The sequence below is a fragment of the Colletes latitarsis genome, chromosome 2 (genome assembly GCF_051014445.1).
Source record: "Colletes latitarsis isolate SP2378_abdomen chromosome 2, iyColLati1, whole genome shotgun sequence".
Classification (NCBI taxonomy): domain Eukaryota; kingdom Metazoa; phylum Arthropoda; class Insecta; order Hymenoptera; family Colletidae; genus Colletes; species Colletes latitarsis.
Window position 1 is genome coordinate 15,521,231 of NC_135135.1, and position 21,594 is coordinate 15,542,824.

The window sequence follows — 21,594 nt, forward strand, 5'->3', positions numbered from 1 at the left end:
ATAATAAAACTGTAATCGTGAAAGCCTGACGGAGTAGCCGCAAATGAAATGACCGCCATTCTGGATCCAATTATGAACCTCTAAACAAACTCCGCAAAACCCGTCGGGGAAGAACGGTGGCTGAAAAATGGCAGTCGGTGCATCGCGGTTCTTCCCTTTCCTTTCTTTTCGTACGTTCAATCATCCCGTTCGACGCACCGCAATCGTGCGTGATCCGCATGCACACATGCGTGCGAAATAGAACTGACCGCACGCGGCCGAGTGCAACGCACGTGAAGATAAGAGGGCGGCAGTACATCATAGAGACCGGCCCGCATCTCGGAGGGAAAAAAGGGCCCGGGCCCACCAGAAAGGGCAGAGATCTTCGCACTAGATTGATATCCGGACCACACTCGCGTTGCACCACTGCAAAACGCATCTACGCAGCTGTGGCGACGCACAATGCGACTGGGACCCCCCAAAAACGCAAACTAATCCCCTTGGAAAATCCATGAAATTTTTATTATAGACTCTTGTGTCCATGGACTATAAATTTTAAACCATAGACTGGTTAATTCGTTAATACGAAGCAGAAAGGAGAAAATCTTCAGTTTAACAACGCGTATTAAAAATAGTTAAACTTTAAACGCGTACAATTCCAAAACCACTCGTGCCTTATCAATAATTGAGCAATTGTTAGAAGCGGTAAAGCTTCCTCTTTAAAATGGTTTTTGGTTTTTGTCGATCCGACTTTCCGTTTTGGAGATATCGCAATTTATGTAAAAGGTAATTTTTTTTAATCCGTCCATCGCACTGTCCGCCGCATGTACAATAGCCTATTCACGCGTATTAAAAATATTAAAACTTTACATGCGTACAATTCCAAAACCACTCGTGCTTTATCAATAATTGAGTAATTGTTAGAAGCGGTGAAGCTTCCTCTTTAAAATGGTTTTTGGTTTTTGTCGATCCGACTTCCCGTTTCGGAGATATCGTAATTTATGTAAATGGTAATTTTTTTAATTCGACTATCTCTGTCTCCGTCTAACGCGCCGGACCTCTCTGTCTCGCACGCTCGTGAGTCGTGACGTAACGTTTACTATTTACTACGAGCACGTGCGGACAACGACCTTGGCAAGGCCGTCGTGAACGTTCATTGACCTCGCGACGTAAACAAACGCTTCGAACCCTTATATCTCCGAAACTAGCCACCGCATCGACTTGAAACTAAAATCCTCATATCTCCGAAACTAATTACGCTATCGACTCGTACGAACGCTCATTTTAAAGGGCATTTCATCCTCTATCCGTTGAACATAACAACAATTATTATTTATGCTGTCTTCTATGTTTATTTTGTCATTTACTTTGACGCTACGTACTCAAAGACATTTCAGCAATTCCTATTGATTATACAACTAGTGTGCGACAAAATTAGATCATAAATTGTTTATTTAATTGATAATAAATTTGAATTTGTATACAGGTATATAAATGGTATACAAATGAGCATACATGAAGAGACGGTAAGTTTAGTACTAACATTTCTTAATAAAAACTGTTGCGACGAATTACTATAAAATAATTGCTTGCTTTCTGGTAATGTTTAATTAAGGGAATGTTAAAATTCACCGCAATCAACAAAGTAGCCAAAATGGCGCAATATAACGGCAGGACGCGTGGACGTTGTAACGGAAACAGAACGAAACGGGAATTCGTTTGTTTTCCATTCCTGAAATAGAAGTCCTCTGGGAACACGCGCTTGTAATTTCTCACAAAACCCCTTCATCTATTCGTAACTGGTGTTACCTTCGTAAATATCACTGTGGCGTAAAAAGCAAGCATTCGTGGAATCGTTACGCGTTACTGCGTATCTTCTTTTTCCACGCTACGTAAATATAACTATGCTTCTACGTTCAAAAAATATTTAGAAAAACATTTTACTTTGATTTACTCACCATGATAGGCCCTCCATCCTTCAGGGAGGCTGAAACCGTGGCACCGAACCACTGAAGCGTTTTATTGTCGATCTGACTTACACCGCCCGCCACATTTGGATTTCGAGCACGATTGTTCCCTGCAACCAAAGAGAGAATTTGTTGTCAGTCATTACGATAACCAGATCGTTTACTTTTCATTTACAAAGCATTCTACATTGATTGTGAAACGTTCCAATTATTTTTCAGAGATATCTTTCTTCTAGTTTTAGATCCGTACAATCTCTTAGCACATTATGAAACTGAAGTTGTGTTGGAAATTTAGAAAGAACAATAAATCACGGATTGAACGAATCAATTATTTCGAACAATCGCTCTGTTATAGAGATTTTAATTAAAACCACACCGAGGATACGCGTTTTTCCAATTTAGTCCAAGATGTATATTCGAAACGTATTCTTTCAATCGTCGTACAAGCGTGCAGCGAAACGAAACGACTTCCAATGAACTACAGTTGCAATGCGTCATCCAAGTATTCCTCTAAAAAACCAGCTTCGAGCAGGTGTCACCGTGGAGAATTCTCGGCAAGTACACCCTGAACTTTTCTTCCTCGATTTTGCGAACGGAATGAACCCGTTAGCCGTATCGGTCAAGCCTGGCCCTTAAAGGGAAGTTGTCCTTCGCTTCCCATCCCTTAATGCGCGAACACTGTTAAAGGCAACGCTCCAACAAGCCTTCCATTCACGACGATATTGCAGCGAACATCATAAAACCGATAACTTACGGGGACAGATTTCGATTCGTCTAATTAACAATTCTACGAGTTTTAATCAAATTCGCGTAAATCTATAGTTCTAACGTTAATTCTGTCACGATACAGAATGGGCAAAATACTTGTCCGCGATACCAGGCCCGTGAAAAGAAAAATATCGATATCTCCGGGATCGTCCGGACGAATCTCCCTAATCGACCGTATCGACGCGTTCAAATCGACTTCATCGATATACACGCGATCCACGGGCAGGAGTGAAACGGCCTTGCTAATTAAAATCGATGATAAACCGAGAACTCCGGGCGATCCCTAATGGGTATCCAATTATGAATAATCGTCGCCGCACGAGCGAAACTCGTCCGCGTTCATCGCGGCCCAATTATTTTCATCGATTACCGCTCTCATTAAGGGGATGTCAATTAACGGCGCAGGTTCCAGAGAGCTCATCGACGCGTCCGACCTTCCCCGAACGTTCCTCAGGTGGCATCCCGCAAGAAATGCCGAACCTTCGACGGGGCAGGGCCGTAGGTAGAACGACCTTACGGTTTTCTGTATTAGGTAGAGCCTGCTTCTTGCGCGAACGCCGCGCCGCGCGCCGGGTTCCCGGTATTCTCGAGACGGCCCACCGCGCCACTCCGACACTCTGTGGGGTGTACCTGAAGGAGTTCCTCGAGATGTCTTCGGTCGAGTACCCGAAGAAGTGAGTGACCTCCGAGACCCGCGCACGAGATCTCAGAGTCGCTTCCTCGTACGCAAACGGAATCAAAGATACGGAACGGACAGAGGAGCGCGGTTGGCAGCTGAACGCGTTGCGAGATCTATCGATCCCGGCCACGGAACGGACATGCCATCGGTCGTTACCATGATCTACGCTAACAAAATAATACCTCTCATACTTCCATATTTCGTGTAACGAATATCTACACTTTACATTCTCTATATTATACGAGCAAGTTGGGGAAAGAAAAATGCTGACAAAACCTTTCATGTCCGTGAGATGACTATAGTCATGTATTCCTCAGAACGACAGAGCAGTCCATTTTCTTATAATTTTCAGCTATGTATGTATTTATATTTACATGTCTGTACTATATTTCTAAATTTTGTACCATTTTAATATTTTCTTTTTGTTTTAGCTGTATAAGTTTGTAAACAAGACATTGCCCGTTAAATTGTATTATTTCAATAATACATTAAAAGGTTAAAAAAAATCCTGAAATATATCAATCAGTCGAAATAGGAGATATTACCATAAAAACGTTGCTTTCTATATTTATTAAATCGTTTCCATTCGACGTATCTTTCACGAACGTCGAACAGATGTATCACGCGTATCGTTGCACGATGTATGAAAACAGTTTCAAGTAAATCGATTAGATGCAAATAAAACGAAACGATTACCACGCGACGCTTAATGCAAATTACCGTCCCATTAGAAACAAGCGAGGCGATATGTTCGAGATAATTCCGCGCTTAAAAGGTACACCGAATTCGATGCGAAATGGTCGGCCATCAGCGCGTACGAGGGCAGCGAAACCGTAATGAATGGCCGAGACTATCGAGTACGACTGTAATTGGATAAGATCGAGACAAGATCGAGCATTCGACCGAGCTAATTATCGATCAAAGCGAAGTGTCCGGGCGAGCAGCGTTGACTAAGGAAAAGAGCCGACTAATTGGACGTACCGTGAAGCATGATCTTGTGTATGTTGTCGGTGAAAACGTTTCTCTATCGTCGCGAGGGCTCTTCTGCGTTAATAAGAACGAGGGAAGAGCGTGGTCTCGACTTTCAGAACACCATTGTCTCGGCCAAATAAAAACAAATAATAAAGATCTCACCAAAAAGAAAAAGTAACTTGACTATTCTTTTTACGATTGAAATCTCCCCAATTCTAACATTGATAGTTATACTCGACGCGTTCGGACGTAAAATTATTGCTTTGCAAACTAACGAAGCGATCACAGTCTTTCGTCGTGGAGTACCCGAGGCGAAAGGAACGCATCTCGAGACTACGAGGCGGTAATGAATCAATTTTCAAAGCAAACAAGCGGACAAAGCGGAAAGGCAGCCCCGCGAAGTCACGATCGAGCATGAATTTCCGCGCAGACAACCGTTCAAATTAATAATCACGCGCGCGATACGATCTGCCGGCCGTGGTTCGCGCGAACCGACGCTAATGCGCCGATGCAAATTAGTGGAATCATGCACGGCGCGAATTAGACGTGCTCGCGCACCTCCGCACCGCTCGTATCGCGACGATCGTGCACGATTCTGGGCCCGCAATTTGTCGGCGCGAAAGTAATTGACTGCTCGAAAGCGATCGGTCGACAATCACCAGCGCCGATTTCGCGTTATCGCGAGCGAAGCGTGTTGAACCGATCCCGCGAGGTGTCGGATCGAGATAAAGCGCGGATCGAGACGTGCGCAGCTTTTCTAGATCTCTCGTTACCGAACATCTTGTTTCTTTCGATATAATCGACCTTAACACTTCAGTGGACTCTCACAGTCTCGACTGAATTATTTTTTAACTTTCCTTTGAAGCATTTAAGAAATAATGAACTAATGGAGAAGTGCATACATTTTCAAATAATTTCATCAGTTCGCAGAGGGCTTCAACGGTCGCAATAATCTACTCAAGGGTGGAAAAGATACCTTTGGATAGCTTAAAAATCGTAAATAGAACGAGCAATCGATATCCACAACCGCGGAATACAAAGCCTTGAAAGATGGAAGGGTCAACGACAGGGTGGGTGGAAAGTCGACAGGAATAGAACGTTCTATAACCAGTCGGCCGGTTACTTCGCAGTTCCTGAGATTACGAAGCTCCTCGGGGGCTCTGACAGCGGGTGGAAAGCGAGAATGTGGGTCAGCGACTGCGAACAGCCCGTGGAACACGAGATACGAGCCCTCGTTAGCAACACTGTGTTCAGGCACCTTTCAAAGCCCACGGCAAGTGCACAACCGAAAGAAAGAACCGGAAAACTGATATCGGATTGAGACCGTGGAGACTGTGAAGAGTTAATCCGTTCGTGTTCCCATCGTACAATATGAGACTATATGCTACTCGAGATTCCAGAACGTACGAGAATCTCGAAATCCAATCCAGAGGAGACGTTCGAAAATCCCAAAGTAAATTGCAATTTCACCTCGATGAATTTTCCTTTTTGTTTGAAAAATTTTAACGGTGGATGGAATTTCTGTAAGAACGCTGTATGCATCAAATTCCCGTGGAAGCAACTTTGCCATAGCTCGTACCTGAAACAGAGACGTTCTTTTTCGAAAACGATGGTAAATCCTCACCTTTGGTATCGAACTGAATCACCGAGCATCGATCGTCGGCCGCGATGTCGCATTTGTAAACTGCACCGCCTCTGTAGACGCCAGGTTGCTGAGTTTTGGCCTCCGGTGCACCCACGATCGCCCTGCGAAAGGAAACGTCGATGTCACGTGAATGCCACGAGGTAATAAAGCCGCGCGAGGCCTTTAAAAGGGCAAATAAAAATTGTACGAGGGAGTTGCATAATTCCGATCCGCTCGTAATATTAACGGGTCATCGTTTCGCGTTCATTATCGCATCGTTAAAGAAAGACGATGATGCGAACGTATTTCCGAGATCGAGGTCAGTGGTCACGAGCTATTTTGAACAGTGGCGCAAGATTCAGTAACTGATCCGACCAACCACACGAGTTATTAAACCAGGTAACACACTTGTTACCGCAAATTTTTATTCGTTCGATGAAATACGGAACGCAACCACGCCGCGATCGTTCCGTTCTAGCGAAACTCTAAATCGAGGAAATGCGTGTAATTTCTATTTCGATTACTTAAAAGTGTAATCTTTTTTTCGAAATAAGAAATCGTACTGCTATTTCTAACAAATAAAAAAGCTCTTAAACGACAAGAATCAGTTTGTTGCAACGAGATACAGTCGTCCGTGCAAATATTCGCTCAGAAGGGAACTTTCGTCGGGAAAGTTCAAGGTAATCAAGGATGTAATACTTGGATGTGATACAAGGATGTAATCTTTTCTCGAAATAAGAAAACGTACTGCTATTTCTAACAAATAAAAAAGCTCTTAAACGACAAGGATCAGTTTGTTGCAACGAGATACAGTCGTCCGTGCAAATATTCGCTCAGAAGAAAACTTTCGTCGGGAAAGTTCAAGGTAATCAAGGATGTAATACATAGCAAGGTCGACGGTTTGGAAATCTCATGGTTCTTCGAGTTGCTCGTTTACGTACCTATTGCCCAGTCGTTTCGACTCATTAAGAAATTCAACAAATAATGCTTGCTTCAGAAATGTTTATCAAACAAATTAAATCCAGCGAATTTATACTGGATTTAATCTTCAATTTCCTTCTAGTAATTCTAATGATAGTTTAGTATTGGAGGCACGTAACGCTTCGTTAGAAAAGTGGGCCAAACGTTAAATCGTAAGTCAATAAACACAATAGACAATTAGCAGACGAGGCGATCGTTAAAATAATTGAACGCGTTGCGGCATTCGTTAAGACGATGCTACTTTTAAGCTCATAATTAAACGATGGTCCATCTAACAGGAAAGATAAGATAATATAAGATATCGCTGCCTTCGCGGAGGTTGATAAATGATGCGAAACGTGTTATCGTCGGGCATGCTCCATGAAGAATACGTCCGTCGAATCTCGTCGGGGACAAAAGACCGTTCTTTGCTTCGAATAAAAGCTATCGATTATTTGTTTCAAAATAAAATTCACGTGATTAAGCGAGTCTCCCCGTACGAATAAAAATAACATTAATTTATACGTGTCGACTCTTTGATTTTAGTTTATACAATTTCACTGAAAAGAAAAACTGAATGCGATTGTAATACATCGAATTACTATACGTTTACTTTCATACGAATAAAATTGTGCCCGTTTCTGGTCGCGAGACATCGATGCGTGATCGTTCGTCTCGTTACGCTCGACATAAGATGAACTTGAATGCGACTGAGGATCTTTTGTAGGAAACTCCTCCGTCGTCGTTTGAGACGTAAAAGAAAAAAAACATCATCGTTTACGGAGCAACCTTGGCATACTCTAGCTTCTAGGCTGCAACGCGACAGGCTGCGTGTAGGTAAAAGTCCCACACGCGTGCAACGCGCCGCGCGTTAAACGCCTGGAAGGAGAGGAGCAACGATTATGCGAGTTATGTAAGCGATTCGTAAGTCTGCGCAACGCGCCGCCGGAATCGCGAACAGTCGCCGCGATGACAATAAACGACAAGGAGCGGCAAATTACACGGATGAATCAATTAACGTGACCGAGACTTTAATCGAGATTTCCACAGGTTTCGTTCCGAGCGGATGGAAGACGTATAATTGGCAACGCGCGGTCGATCGCGCTATAATTAATTACAGAGCAGTCAACCTTTCTCGACGCTTATAAATAATTCAACTATTTTTTTTGCACGCACATTTTTAAACCGAAAAGAAGTGATCGAGACTCGCGATAGCGCGACACGACCGATTACTTTAATCACGGTTCGTCGCGTTCCAACGTTGGTTCGTTGGTTTTCGAAACAAAAGCAGATCTCGGTCTTAAATTAGTCGTAGTTTACGTACCTCGAACAGGGCTCGACTGTTAAAATCGCGAATAGCTGCGTATAGTTATTTCGGAGAGCTTCAAGGCCTAACAATGAAGCATCGAATCGAGAAACCGGGATTCATTTTCGCCGTCCTAACATTATACGAAGCCATTGGCCGACGAAATTCGATACATTTACGACCTCGATGTCCGACTGATTCGCGGACGTGCCGCGTTAATAGCAAACCGTGGGTCGGACCTGACGAGGACTTAAGCTCGCCCACACCGTTTTTCTTTTATTTGCATTTTTTTTTCTGTGTGTGTGTGATTTTTTTTTTTTTATTTGCAATCCGTGAGGAACTACAGTCGCCGATATGTGACGCATACACCAGAACGGGAATGCAGGGGCGAACCGGTCCCACAGGATACCGCGAATACAAACGCCTAGAGGTCTCTTTCTTTTCTCTCGCTATCATTATACTTTTTTCCCCCCCGTGCTCGCGAGACTCGATATTTCCTTTCCATCCGTCTCCGGTGACGTCCTTGTATTACGTGTATTTTACAAATTACAATTTTAATACAATGCAATACAAATTTTCTCCGTTTCTTTTCCTTTCTACCCAATCTTTAGCCTCGTCTACAGCCACGTTATCACCTCTCGTAAACGGTATTCGGGTGAGCCAATCTCTCGGTTGTTACAGTAGGCGGCAAAGATGGACCGCCACCAGAGTCAGGTTAACCGAGGACAAGCAACCTGACATCGAGGGAAAGTTGTGTCGAGTTGCGTTGATTTACAATGCCAGGTCCAGTTTAAAGAACAATTTAGATGCCTTTTTTATTTGATTGGCACCGACCGGCTGACGATAAAAATGACGGGTTTGAAGCCAGCTGCCATTTAAGTAACTCGATGGGAGTGTCAGGTTTGGAAACAATTCCCTGTTAAGGTAATCGTCGTTGCCTTATTAGTAACTCGAGACAATACACTCCGAAACTCAACAGAAGCTTTTTCTCTCTCTTTGGGTATTTCGTGCGGAGCATTACGAAACCCTATCTCTCTCGTACAACTCGAAATAAAACCTTGCTTCGAACGATCGACATTTTTCGAATTCTTTCCTTCACTTCGACTAAAAATTGACCAAAAAGAAAACGTCAGAATAAAAAGAGTTGCAGCTCGGATTAAATTTTGATCACGGTGTACGAACCGTACGAACGTATCCCAGGAATAAACTACATAGTTGCATTCTCCGAACAATGCAAATATGCTTGAAATTCGCGGAACGCGATATCAGTTACAACATAGCTGCGTGTCGTTCGGAAAGAACACTATGTGGCTACGAATGCAGCATTACCTGCACGCCAGGGCGCAACAGCAGCGTTTTACAGCGAAATTACGAGGAAAATGAAAATACAATTTTTCTCGGTATTTGCGAACCGTACACGGTAGCGCGTCAGTCATGTTCGACTAGTTTAGATTTATTGGATGCCACGACCTTGCTACGTGCTAATGAACGCCTGCAGCTGCATCGACCGACGTGCAGGTGCGGTGATTTAGCGTCTTCTAAATTAGTTCGCGTACGCACCTTGTTCGCGAATTTTAATGGAAACCGTCTCGATTCCTTCGAGTTCTACCGTAACTCGCGCCCCTTATATAAAATTCACTTCCTTCCTGACTGGTTGACCCTAGAACCAGGAATTGGAAAAACTTTTACAATATCACGATGAATCACGAAATTTTTATCTCAACGTTGTTTGTTTCGCCCAAGCAATTAAAAATATTAAAGCAAGATTAAGAAGGTTCCTCGATCGCATTGTTACGAAAATTGTTGAATAACAGTCGTCACAGCTTGGCTAAATAAATTCTACGAAAAGAACAGCTTCGTAAACGTTAAAGGGGCCACGATAAACACTCGTACTACGTTGAAATAACACACTACCTGACGTTCTTAACAGGCGTCAAGTTGCAAACGACTCCATACAACATCATCCCGTCGAGGAGCACTTCACTCGGAATTTTGATTATGATCCATCGGAGAAAGAATATTCTTAAACCAATGAGTGCACAAGGATACTTTCTTCGTGGAACAAGTAGGTGAATAAATCAACGGCGGACACGTATCGCGCGAAAACGCAGGCATTCGCTTCCCCGCGGCAATCAACGTGTAAGGATACATCAATGGATCAATAAATAAGTCAGTCAAGCTTTCCGTCCGGACAAGGATTGATCAGAAAATTATATCCTGCACATTATACAATTTTCCTTCTACGCTGTCTGCATTTAAACATTCGTATCTTCGACGCTAATAAATATAGCATTCGTTCTTCCTGTTCAGTCGCCCCGGAGAAAATAGCAATATAAAAGCTAACTTTCATATTCAATATATTTAAAAATCGCCATGTACTAGATTATCCTCCTTCATAGACTTCTGGAAAGATATATTTAAATTTTGCTCTTCGCTGTACATTTAAGAGAATAAAGAAAATTGTATTATTATAATTTCTTAAATTTTCAATGCCAGACGGAAATCAACCAGCTTTAAGAAAATTTTTCGTTCGTTGCGTTCTGATCTCTACAATGGATGTTCATCAACTATAATTACATCGTCGGATAAGGTTAAAAGACTTAACTACTATTTAATAAAAGATAATAAAAAATGGACTAAAAAAATATTTTCGTACAGTTTAAAGGTCTCTCTTCGTGCCCCTAAAAGTTTAGTACAATAAAACTTTTAATTCCTTACGAAAAAGAAAGAAACAAAAGAACTTTAAATTTTGACGCGGTTACACGAGAATCCCCGCTCGAGCCTTTTAATGGCCGCCCACCACGCATGGAGAAATGGATTAAAAAAATATTTTCGTACAGTTTAAGGGTCTTCCTTCGTGTCGCTAAAAGTCTAGTACAATAGAACTTGTAATTCATTACGGAAAAAAAATAAAATAGGAAACTTAAAATTTTAACGCGGTTACACGAGAATCCCCCCTTGATCCTTTTAATGGCCGCTTCCCACGCATGGAGAAACACCCTGTATATATAAATTTGTCGCGAAGGTAGGCAACATGCGCGGATGCGTCGCGTTTTCAGCGATCAAAGCCTCGAGATTCCTGGTGAAAACGGGACGGACGGGGCCCCGTTGTATTGAGCAACGGCGCCGCGAATGGAGCCGTCCGATTTTGCCAAATACGGGATTACAAATGCGCGTCTGTCCGGCGTCGCGTCGCGATATAAGTCAATACGATGGCCTCGCGTGCCGCGAATAAAGGGACGCCGATATTCTCTTCGCCGACGGCGACGTAGCTTGAATTACGCGCGACGAGGCGCGCTCTCTAATTCATGCGGGACGGATTTAACGGCGCGATTTTTCCGCGCGATACGCGCCGAACATTTTTACGCGCCATCTTGGTACACAACGGGCTACAGGATCCACGCAAAAGGGCAGAGAGTTCCCGTGTATCTCGCGACGACGGCGCTTTTCAGACGATTCCCGGTTTCGATTCTTAGCCCAATGGGGGGATTTTATTCGTTCGTCCGTCGCGTACGATCCACGCTGCTGGCACATCGACCGTGAAAAAAAGTTTAACGTTGCGTGCAAACCCCACGCTACCAACCGGAACCACAGCGCCTCCAGTATTTTCGAAAATTTTAAGTTTTAAATATTAGACATTTTACCGTTCGATCGAACAAGTTGCAACGTTACGTATCATTCGTATAAAATTTTGCCTGTCTCAGTCTTTCTAGAGTCTTACATAAAAGTTAAACAAAAACGTTACGTGGTTTAACATTCGACCCAACTGTGCAATTCATGAAGTTTTTCGTCTAGTCTCCAGTAGAAAAAAAATTAAGCTGCACTAGGAACTATCGATACGCACCGTGTTTCGTAACAGCGTTTTATAGGAATTCTGTACGTTCGACAATAATCGTACGTGACAAAGTAAACGATTTTTCTTCGTCCTCCGTTTTTCATTTCGCCTTCACTTAGGTTAGCCCCTCCTTGTCGATTTAGAAAGTACGCGTCTACGATGACAATTTCTTTCCTCCTTGGAGCATAGCATTAAGCAAGATTTATCACGAAGCACGTTTATTACCATGCTGTACGGTATAAACAGAAGATAAAACGGTATCTTAATGCATTCCTGTGATATTTCGAGTCGGTGATAAATCAGCAATAAGAAAAACGATCGATCGCCAAGTATCCGAAGCAAAACGGTATTAATGTTTGCCTACGTGCAATTAATTAACGTATGAAAATTAATCCACGGACATCCTTGTTGATTGTATGCGCCACGAAGTCTCGTATCTCTCACAGATTCCGGAATGACCGAATTAGTCACTTCGTGTGAATCATCCTAAATGGTCACTAATAACCGCAAGGGCGGAAGCGAGCTTCGATCGAACGAAATAAAAGAGGCCCGTAATCCGCGATATCGAATTAATTCGCACTAATTCGGCGTCGGTGGTTTAGCGGAATTTCGTTATGCTCGGCGATAATGTATCCGAGTTTCATGCGCATATCGTGTGGAAGGCGTATTCTACCTGGTTTTAAATTTCCTAGCACGCACAGGCTCATTACCATATGCGCGTTCCCGGAGAAGATCTCGGGTTCGCTGAACCCTGCCTTAATCGGGGATTTCACTCCGAAAATCTCTTGGCCGTGCGTTTCCAGCAACGTTCGATCTCTCTATCGATAAATATCGAAGCACCCGGGGACTACAAACTGTTCGGAACAACGGTTGGGCATGTACGTATAGCTTTTGCACCCCCGATTCAACTCCTCGCGAATCAATTTCACCGTTTCACAGATCTCGTATATTTTTTATTCGTATAATAATCGTGATAGTCCGTTTGGCTTTTAACCCGAGACGGATCGTACGATCGTGGTTTTGAAATTCAACGCGAACTCTGCATGAGATTTTACGTGACTCGTCGGGTTTATACGTAATACTTTCCACGAACGTATGGAAGGTACTTCCCTTTGTAAGGTCTTAAAGTGTTGCGTGATTTCCGGCTTGAAACACCGAGGCTGCATTACAATCGTGATTCTTCATGCACGAACACGTGTTTCTGCTCGATTATATTATAACAGTTCCAGCGGAAGTTAACGAAGCGACCATTGGTCGCTAACGTAAATTTACTGATTCCAAATACTAGTAAATTTTCATCCCTCGATCGTTACGACGAAAAGAAGTTTGAATATCGTAGATTTTAATAAAAATATTATCTATATAAATCTGTGGTGTAATCGTATGCATGCCACCAATGATTTTGGCCATCTTTCCTCCAAAGTTTCGTCGTAGGATAGAAATTTAAAGGACACGCATTGCAGGCGTCTCAACGCACGATCAGTCGATGACGCAAAGCGAACGGAGGCGTATCGACGTCGAGGCTCCGCTACTTTATAAGGAGCACCTCCTCACCAACACCAATCGACTTTCGCTGTGAGCAAAGCTTCGATCACTCGGAGCAAAATCGTGGGTACACGAGTGCGTGACACGCAGGTAACTCGATTTACGATCCTCCTGCGAAAGTGTCGCATCGACCAAGGGTTGACTTTCCGTTATCTACCCGGTAGCCACGACACCGTGTAAACTTGACTCGTTAAACCCCTTCAACCATTAGGATAACACGTTACTAGACCGCGGATGTTTAGGCATTTATGGAAGATTTTAATTCTCAACAAAATATAGAGTGCACTTAATATGCAAAAATATAAGAAATACTTCAAATAAGATACGAATTATTATATTCAGGGGTTCAGACAACCCTCTACAAAAATCCCATTTCATCAATTCTATTAATAAAAATACGAATTTGCACCCCTTCGTACCACACAATTTTCCTTCGAAATATTGTCTTATACAATTTCGAACGAAAGAGTGGAACGATTCGCTGTGTATAACAATTAAAAAAAAGAAGAATCATGAACTCACGATGCTGGTCGCGTGTAAGTAATACTGAAATTATCGCGAAGCATCGATACGCGATTGTACTTTAACGAACAGCCGACAAAGAAACAATTTCCGGGTGTGTGGTAATTTTTCGATCGTATCGACAGGAAGTATCCTCGAACCAGTCGAGGAATTTCAATCTTCCCTTCGACGTAAGATCAGAGAATACTTTTACCGAGCACGTTGCCCGTGAATCGAAACTACTTTTTAATTTCATTCTCTTAAACATATTTACAATTCACTTTCCACTGAACTTTTTTCAACGTTTCGATCGTATACCCTCAAACTATATACTCGAGCGCATTTCAGTGAATTTTTACAGAATTTTTCACCTACTCGAAGTACACGAAAAATTATGCCAAACGCGAACGACCCTCATCCTGTTCCAGGGGTGAAGTCTGTTCGAAATTTACACTGTATCGAATTTAATATCCGTGAAAAGGACACGGTTCTGCTTTCCAGGATCGTAAAGTCTTCGACTCTATCTCGGTCACGAGCAATTACAGACCCAATTGAATATTCCTCGAGCGTAATTTGCATCTGGCGGCAGCGCGAGCATGCGAGGCGAGGCGTATGAGTTGTCTTTGAATGAATTCAAGGCCATTCGGTGGATTCGATTAAAGATAGAGATTAACTGTGTCGTTTGTTCTTGTACAAATTTACAATTCAACAACGTGCTCCTTGCACGAGATAACAACGACTCCGCCGTCTAACGTTTCTCTTCGTCAACTTGCGCCATCGGCAAACAAATTTCTACATTTTTATATCCACGTTGGAGAGTAATTTATATTGGTCTTTCACATTTCGTTTGCTTCGCGGTATCGTCGAAAGCTCGTGAATTTTATTCTGCGTTACTGGGTCTCGCGTTAAAATTCAAGGAAAAACGGGTGGGCGTGAAATCGACTTTCGCTCCCAACCTGCACGTGCGACTACGACTTTTCTAGATAGGAACCGACCTGAACAGTCAAGAATGGTCAGAAGATGTCCATGTGGGCGCCAGACTTGGTAAAACTTGCGAAACGAACCGATCTTTGCGTTGGTCGCGTTTAAAACCCAGCACAAATTCGTTCGTTCTTCTCCTATTGTCGTTATTAGCTTTGCTCGTTTAAGTCTGGTCTGGAAATTGTGAAAAGCACGTATCTTATCTCTTGTAAAATATCTTTTACATAGCCAGTAATTAGCTATTATTTGAGCGATTGTCGAAACTTTTCCAAACAGAGTATCTTTGAATATTCTATTATGAAAAATACTCAATTAAATTTAAAGAAATTATCTGGAATTAAAATGGGTAAAACATTAAAGGAATTTATGTTAGTCTCGTCTTTTCTACCGGAATGCTCCTTTCAAACTGTCGGATATCGAATGGATCGTAGGCGAAGCGCTTCCGTGTTTCTGCAGGTGAAGATCACGCGTTCCATTGTTAACGTTTGATTAAGTTTAAGACTGTAGGAGTGCTACGGTATCCACGAGTAGGCGTTCGTACGCGAGTTTTGCATGTCCTATTTCGATTCGAGTGGTCTCGACTTGATCTATTCGTTGGAATTGCGACGTACATTATCGTTCGATAAATAAATGACCGCGATACGCGCCAGAGGGTCTAAAATCAGACTCGAGTAGCGCATGCAAGCTTAGATCAATCACGGAAGGAACTGGGTCTCGACAAGCAACTTAATTGGCCGATCTTAATCGCATTAATGAAAGAACAAATTAATCAGCATCGTTTCATCTGAGGTCACGAATGCAACGACCCATTTCCATCCGCGGTACGGACAATGCAATTGCAGTTGCATGCGCACGACATCTTTTATGATCCCATTTATTCAGCTTATCAGCCATCCGACCAATTAAACAAATATGGTTTTATTATTGATTTCGAAGAAACGATTACGAGCGTATCTTGTCGTAGGCCAAGCGCGTTTAATCTGGGGGTAAACGAAACGAGTAGTTGCAAAACTATCCTCAACATAGATCGTCGAATAACTTTCTCGAAAGGAAAAACAAATGAAAATATTTCAAATATTACGTTTCTAATGTCTCTTTCTCGAAACCATTGTATCGAAATTGTAAAGAAAAAACACATCGTATACTAATTTAGCTGTGCACGTACGAAAATAACTTATTCTGCCACCCTGTCTAATCAATATAGGCGGAAAGAGTGTTCGAGAGAAACTATAAATCTTCCGTTGTACGGCCATAAAACGCTTTTCCCCGACCTTTCGAGTCACGTTATTCTCATTTGCGGCACTCGAGCCGCGCTAGGAGGAAACATGTGTCGAACGAAGTCGTCGGGGCAACAATGCAATTTTGTCGAAACGGCACCATAGGTGGACCTTGGCCATATGGCGAACAGAACACGACTGACTTTGGGAAAATTCGAGGAACGGTTGGATGGACGGAGGACAAGAGGTCGACATGCTGGAGACTCCTAACGACACGCCCAAAGGCGAACAGATTTTTAGAAATTCACGAACGCAGAAAATTTTAAAACCTTTTACTCAACCTCTGCTACTCTCTATCGGAAAAATGGAATAAATCACTTTTTCCTCTTTTGGCTATTAAAGGACTGCTCCTTAAATAATCGTACGATCTATGTAAAACTGAAATTTTTAAAAAATCGAAATCTTAGCAATCTTATTCGTTGTTCCAGACTAAAATAAAGCTCGTGCGACAGGCATCGTAATAGAAAGAGTCGTCGGTATACCTACACGACGAGCGTATTAAGGATGTTTATTGCACATGGCACGTATGCCCGGGATATTCCCGTCTCGACACACGTACCCGTAATTGTGATTTCAAGTGTATCGTGAATCATTCGGTAGCGCAACGTGATACCGACACGCGATACTCGCTGTCAATTCACGTTACTACCAAGGGATCCAAGGATCGCGTTGGCCCACGTGTGGATGATCCACGAAACGATATAAAAATGGCGACGAAGCATCACTCGCACGTGTACACGTTCGAAATGACATCACGAGAAATGGAATTTGCCCCCAATTTACGGAATTAAAAAATACAATATCTTCGAGTAGACTCTGTAGCTTGGCCCGGTTGCTAGGATTGCTTTGCCCGACTATTACACGCGTCGTTTAGCAAAAGTTACGAGAACCAATGTCGCAAATATGTATAATGGCAGAGTGGTCGGAGGAAATGCGCTTCTAAATCACTTAACTAGTCGGTTCAATTGCACTCTTGCGTGGTCGATGCTTAATGACTTTCACGTACGTGTCATTACGTCACTCACGTCGCTAGGAAACGAGCCGTGCCACGCACGTGACACAAAAATCTCGTGAACACACACCGTCTGTTAAGTCACGTTTAACGTCCAGTGTGTCTCGAAGAATAATTATCGCGGGGCATCGATCAATTACAAAAACTGACTCGAATTAACGTACACATTTGACGAAGCAATTGGGAAAACAGCATTTGTGAGCTTGCAAGCATTATACTTCGCTGGAGTAATATCGACATAGAGTCCCTGGTTAGAAAAACTCTATTAATTTACGAATACCTGGCGACATCGAAAGCTGCGAAACAACCGGAGAAATTGGGCGCAGTAGCAAAGCAGTAACTCATTTACGAAAGTTCTGTTTCTCTTTATTTCACCGCCGGACCTTTACCACCTGGCCCCGTGCAAGTGTGTTGCGCACGTGTGTAAGAGCATTTGCACACGTGTTTGCATGCGGCCAGGTAAAGGTAATAGGCCCCCGAGGCTGTCGGCTCTCCTCTGGATAATGACACAGGCAGAGCTTCGGGCACGTGCCTCACGCGATCCCCATTATCTCGATCCTCCGGTCTTCTTTCCTCCTCTTCTTCCCCTTTGCCGAGGAAGTTTGCGCACACCTTTCGTTTCGTCGATTTTCGACACGACCACTTACGAAAATCAAATCGTTCCACGAGATCATCCGTTTACAGCAATCAGAAACATCCTTAACAACTACCGAAATGGTCAAAACGACCCATTCCGTGATTTTTAATAAAAATTATAAAATTAATACTCGCCTAGATTTTTGAAAATTTAGTTCTCTATCTATCGTTCTTTGGTTAATTTGTGTGATACTTATTTTTGTAATTTTTCGAAAAATGAAACTGAAAATATATTGTTTTTTAGTAAACTATTCTTACACCGATTCCGTATCATAATATTTATCCTTTTGGTTGGTCGTTTAAATCGGGGAAGGAAAACAGCAATCTCATTCACAGACTTTTAACCTAATTAAGGTGGCGTCAACGGGACAGCCGTGGCCGGCTGCAGGATCGTTGACAGCGACGTCCGCCGAGGGAAAAGATATTAGCAATCTGCATCGTCAGGATCCATCAGTATCAACGCCACCTCGGTCGCGAGTCGATAATCGATTGAAAGGTGTGCCAGGTATACGCCGCTGTGGGCGGCAGGTAAGAGAAAAGACCGACGAGCGAATAAAAACCAATGAATAACGCGCTGTCTTAGAAGGATTCTCGTACTTAACTCGACTGAAAGATCACGGTGCTCACGATCGTTCGCGGCTACCGTTTAAATCTTCGTTTACACTGCTCCCATGGATCGTTCTTCGCACGATCCGTCGTATATCACGGTTTTACTGCGCTACGATCGCGGACTTTCATGGCGCCGGGATGGCTTCGAAAAATTAAGACAAGTCCGGTGCGCCTTCATATTTAACTACCACTGATTTTTAACGATGGAATCGCTGTATAAATTTTAACGGGGATTACCCTGAGCTGGAAAATTTAGATTTAACTCGCGAATCGGCGAGATCTTTTAACGTTTAGAGATTACCGAGGTAGCTTCTGAACCGGAAGCAGTACGATACTTAAAACTTGTCTAAAGAGTTCTCGAAACATAGTGAACGCGTTCACTTAAAAATTTAGCGGTTCGTTCTCTCGATTGTTGCCTCGTTTCACGAACGAGAAGAAAGATAAAACGCTTAGTGTGTTTCGCGCACAAATTACTTAAAAGCGGAAAGTATACCGATAGGCAGCGACCCACCCTAACCTTTGCTTTGTTTCGTCGACCGGAAACGAGGAAATTGAAACCTCGCTTCCTCTTTTAGCGACACGCTCTTGTAAGCACCAGTTTCGAGCGCACGTGGAACAACCAAATCTACGCGCTTACCGGTCACAAGATTTCACGAAGAACGCATCCATGGGAAAATCAATAACAATTTAACGCTATTGCAAAACAATCATAAGAAATTATTTTAACGAATCTGCTAGATCGTCTCACAACAACTGTATACATTTATATTTAATTATATTGATCGATTTGTCCATACAAGATTGAAAATCCATCTATGGTCACGATGAAATCACAACAAAATTAACACGTAAAACCGTAAAATATCCGAGGTACGATAAGTACGATTCATCAACCGTCGCAAATTTGCTCCAAGACCACGAGGAGGCAATCAATTCGCAAGTCCTGACAAGGTCTTATCACGTGGAGGCGGGCTGCGATAAGGGGCCCACATTTCCCGGAATTCTCGACGAAAAGTCACCGCTCGTATAATAGAAATTTAAGCAAACAAAGGGAAACTAGTTTCGCTTCGTGGAAACGGGCATGCGTCGATGCGTTCTCTATCTTCGATAATTAATTCGAGCGGCGAACGGGGGGAAACGAAAAACGCGCTTATCTTCTCTTCGCGATGTAACATTATCGTCGCGTATCGGCCGCGGAACGTCTTCGAGGCGTGGAATAATTTTTATATTTAGCGCGCGGTGCTCGGAGTCACCGATTTCGGCGCGAGTAATCGAATCCGGGAAAAGAACGAGTCATCATCGGTAAGCCGCAATGAACGCGTCACCTCTGCGATTAGTATTTGTCAGACGTTATTCTTTGCTTCTTCGCGATCGTATGTATAACCGCTTGACACACGTTTTCTCTGTTCGTTCTCTTAGTCACTTTGACTCGTCTCTCCAGTCGCGTGATCCAAAAATCATAAAAAATTTTAACAATTAGCTTCGTCTTATCGCTCGAGATCGAAAGTGGCACCTGAGGAGCCCAAGCGATCTGGATCATCGCGAGCCGAAGGTGTTTCGTTTTCTTCGTGAGTCACGCGGACCACGAATAAACTGCTCTGCTCCAGCTCCTCCGGCGACGACGGATATAAATAATGCCGACAGAACGAGGAAACGCGAGTAATGGCATCGGTTACGTAGACCAGTCCACGGAAAAATTGGCGCCAAAGGTCAAAGGGGTCCAGCCACGTAATTTATTCCAACCCTAACGGGGTTTGAAGCCGCCGCGACGGAGACGCGATTTTCTGTTCCTTAGCTCTTCCGACACGAAGATCGATCTATGCTAGATTTTGTACACGCTGCGCGATGATCTATCTCGGTTACGCTCGATCGCGTTCTGTTCCGTCCTCGAACAGGGAATAATTTCAAACATCTGATAGAAAACTGATCGTCGTTGTTATTGAGACGTTTCTGCCCCGGAAAAAAAGAATTGCAATCGCATATTGCAACAAAATTCCACGTTCATAGAAGAGCCAGACTTTAATAGTTTTATAATCTCTCTTTCGCTTTGCAATATGACGACGTTCTTCCGTAGAGAGCCAACGAAAACACGACTGGGCAAATATTCCGGATAATTGGATTATACTTACATATCAAGTGATAAAAACGAGAAATACAGGGTGTTCGGCCACCCCTGGGAAAAATTTTAATGGGAGATTCTAGAGACCAAAATAAGACGAAAATCAAGAATACCAATTTGTTGATGTTGGCTTCGTTAAAAAGTTATTAACGTTTAAAGTTCCGCCCGTACTGAATTTTTTTCTAGAAAGGGAGTAGGATTTCGGGGGTAGGTCTATTCACCAAAAATGACTGTAATTGACCCCCGCAACCGAAAATAATTTTTCCAGAACGATTTGAAAATTTTTTTTTCGCCGAAAAATTTCTTTTCGATTCTCAGTAAACACAACCATGGATAATGTAATAGTTGTGTGAAATATAAACCGTAACATTTACCAACGAATAGTCCAATGCCGGATAATAGAAACTCTACTGCATAACTAAACCAAATTTCGTAAAATGAAAGAGTAATGAAAAATATCCATCTTTATCAAATACTTTCTGTGCTTAGGCCAAATAATGCAACGAAGGATCCTGAATACTCCGACACTTTGTATTTGCGTAATAATCTAGATTGCGATATTTCTTGAATGGAAAGGCAGTCTTGGTTTTATCCTCGCGGCAGCTACTCGCGTCTTTGTACATTGTTTTTTCAAAGACAATAGACGTCCGCGGTCCGGAGGCAAATAAAACTCGAGACATACTCGCGTTCGGAATATCCAAAGCCGCAGGAAATCCGGATTACATCGTTCGTTATGAGAAACTTCGTAGGCGCGTATATTTAGGCCAGCCTGTAGAAGCTTTACGAGCGTTCGTCCTCGTTAATCTAACGCAGAGGCGAACGTA

The 21,594-nt window shown here is 42.9% G+C and overlaps 1 protein-coding gene across 2 annotated transcripts in view; it reads right to left on the reverse strand.

Moving 5' to 3' along the window:
* If (integrin subunit alpha inflated) overlaps nucleotides 1–21,594 on the reverse strand; it is a 72,723-nt gene that overhangs the window by 47,237 nt on the left and 3,892 nt on the right. For both annotated transcript variants that reach the window (XM_076783739.1, XM_076783738.1), the window contains exons 2-3: nucleotides 5,990–6,111; nucleotides 1,938–2,056 (exon numbers count right to left, since the gene is read on the reverse strand). In XM_076783739.1, coding sequence (XP_076639854.1) covers nucleotides 1,938–2,056; nucleotides 5,990–6,111 — 241 coding nt within the window. The remainder of the gene's footprint in view (nucleotides 1–1,937; nucleotides 2,057–5,989; nucleotides 6,112–21,594) is intronic.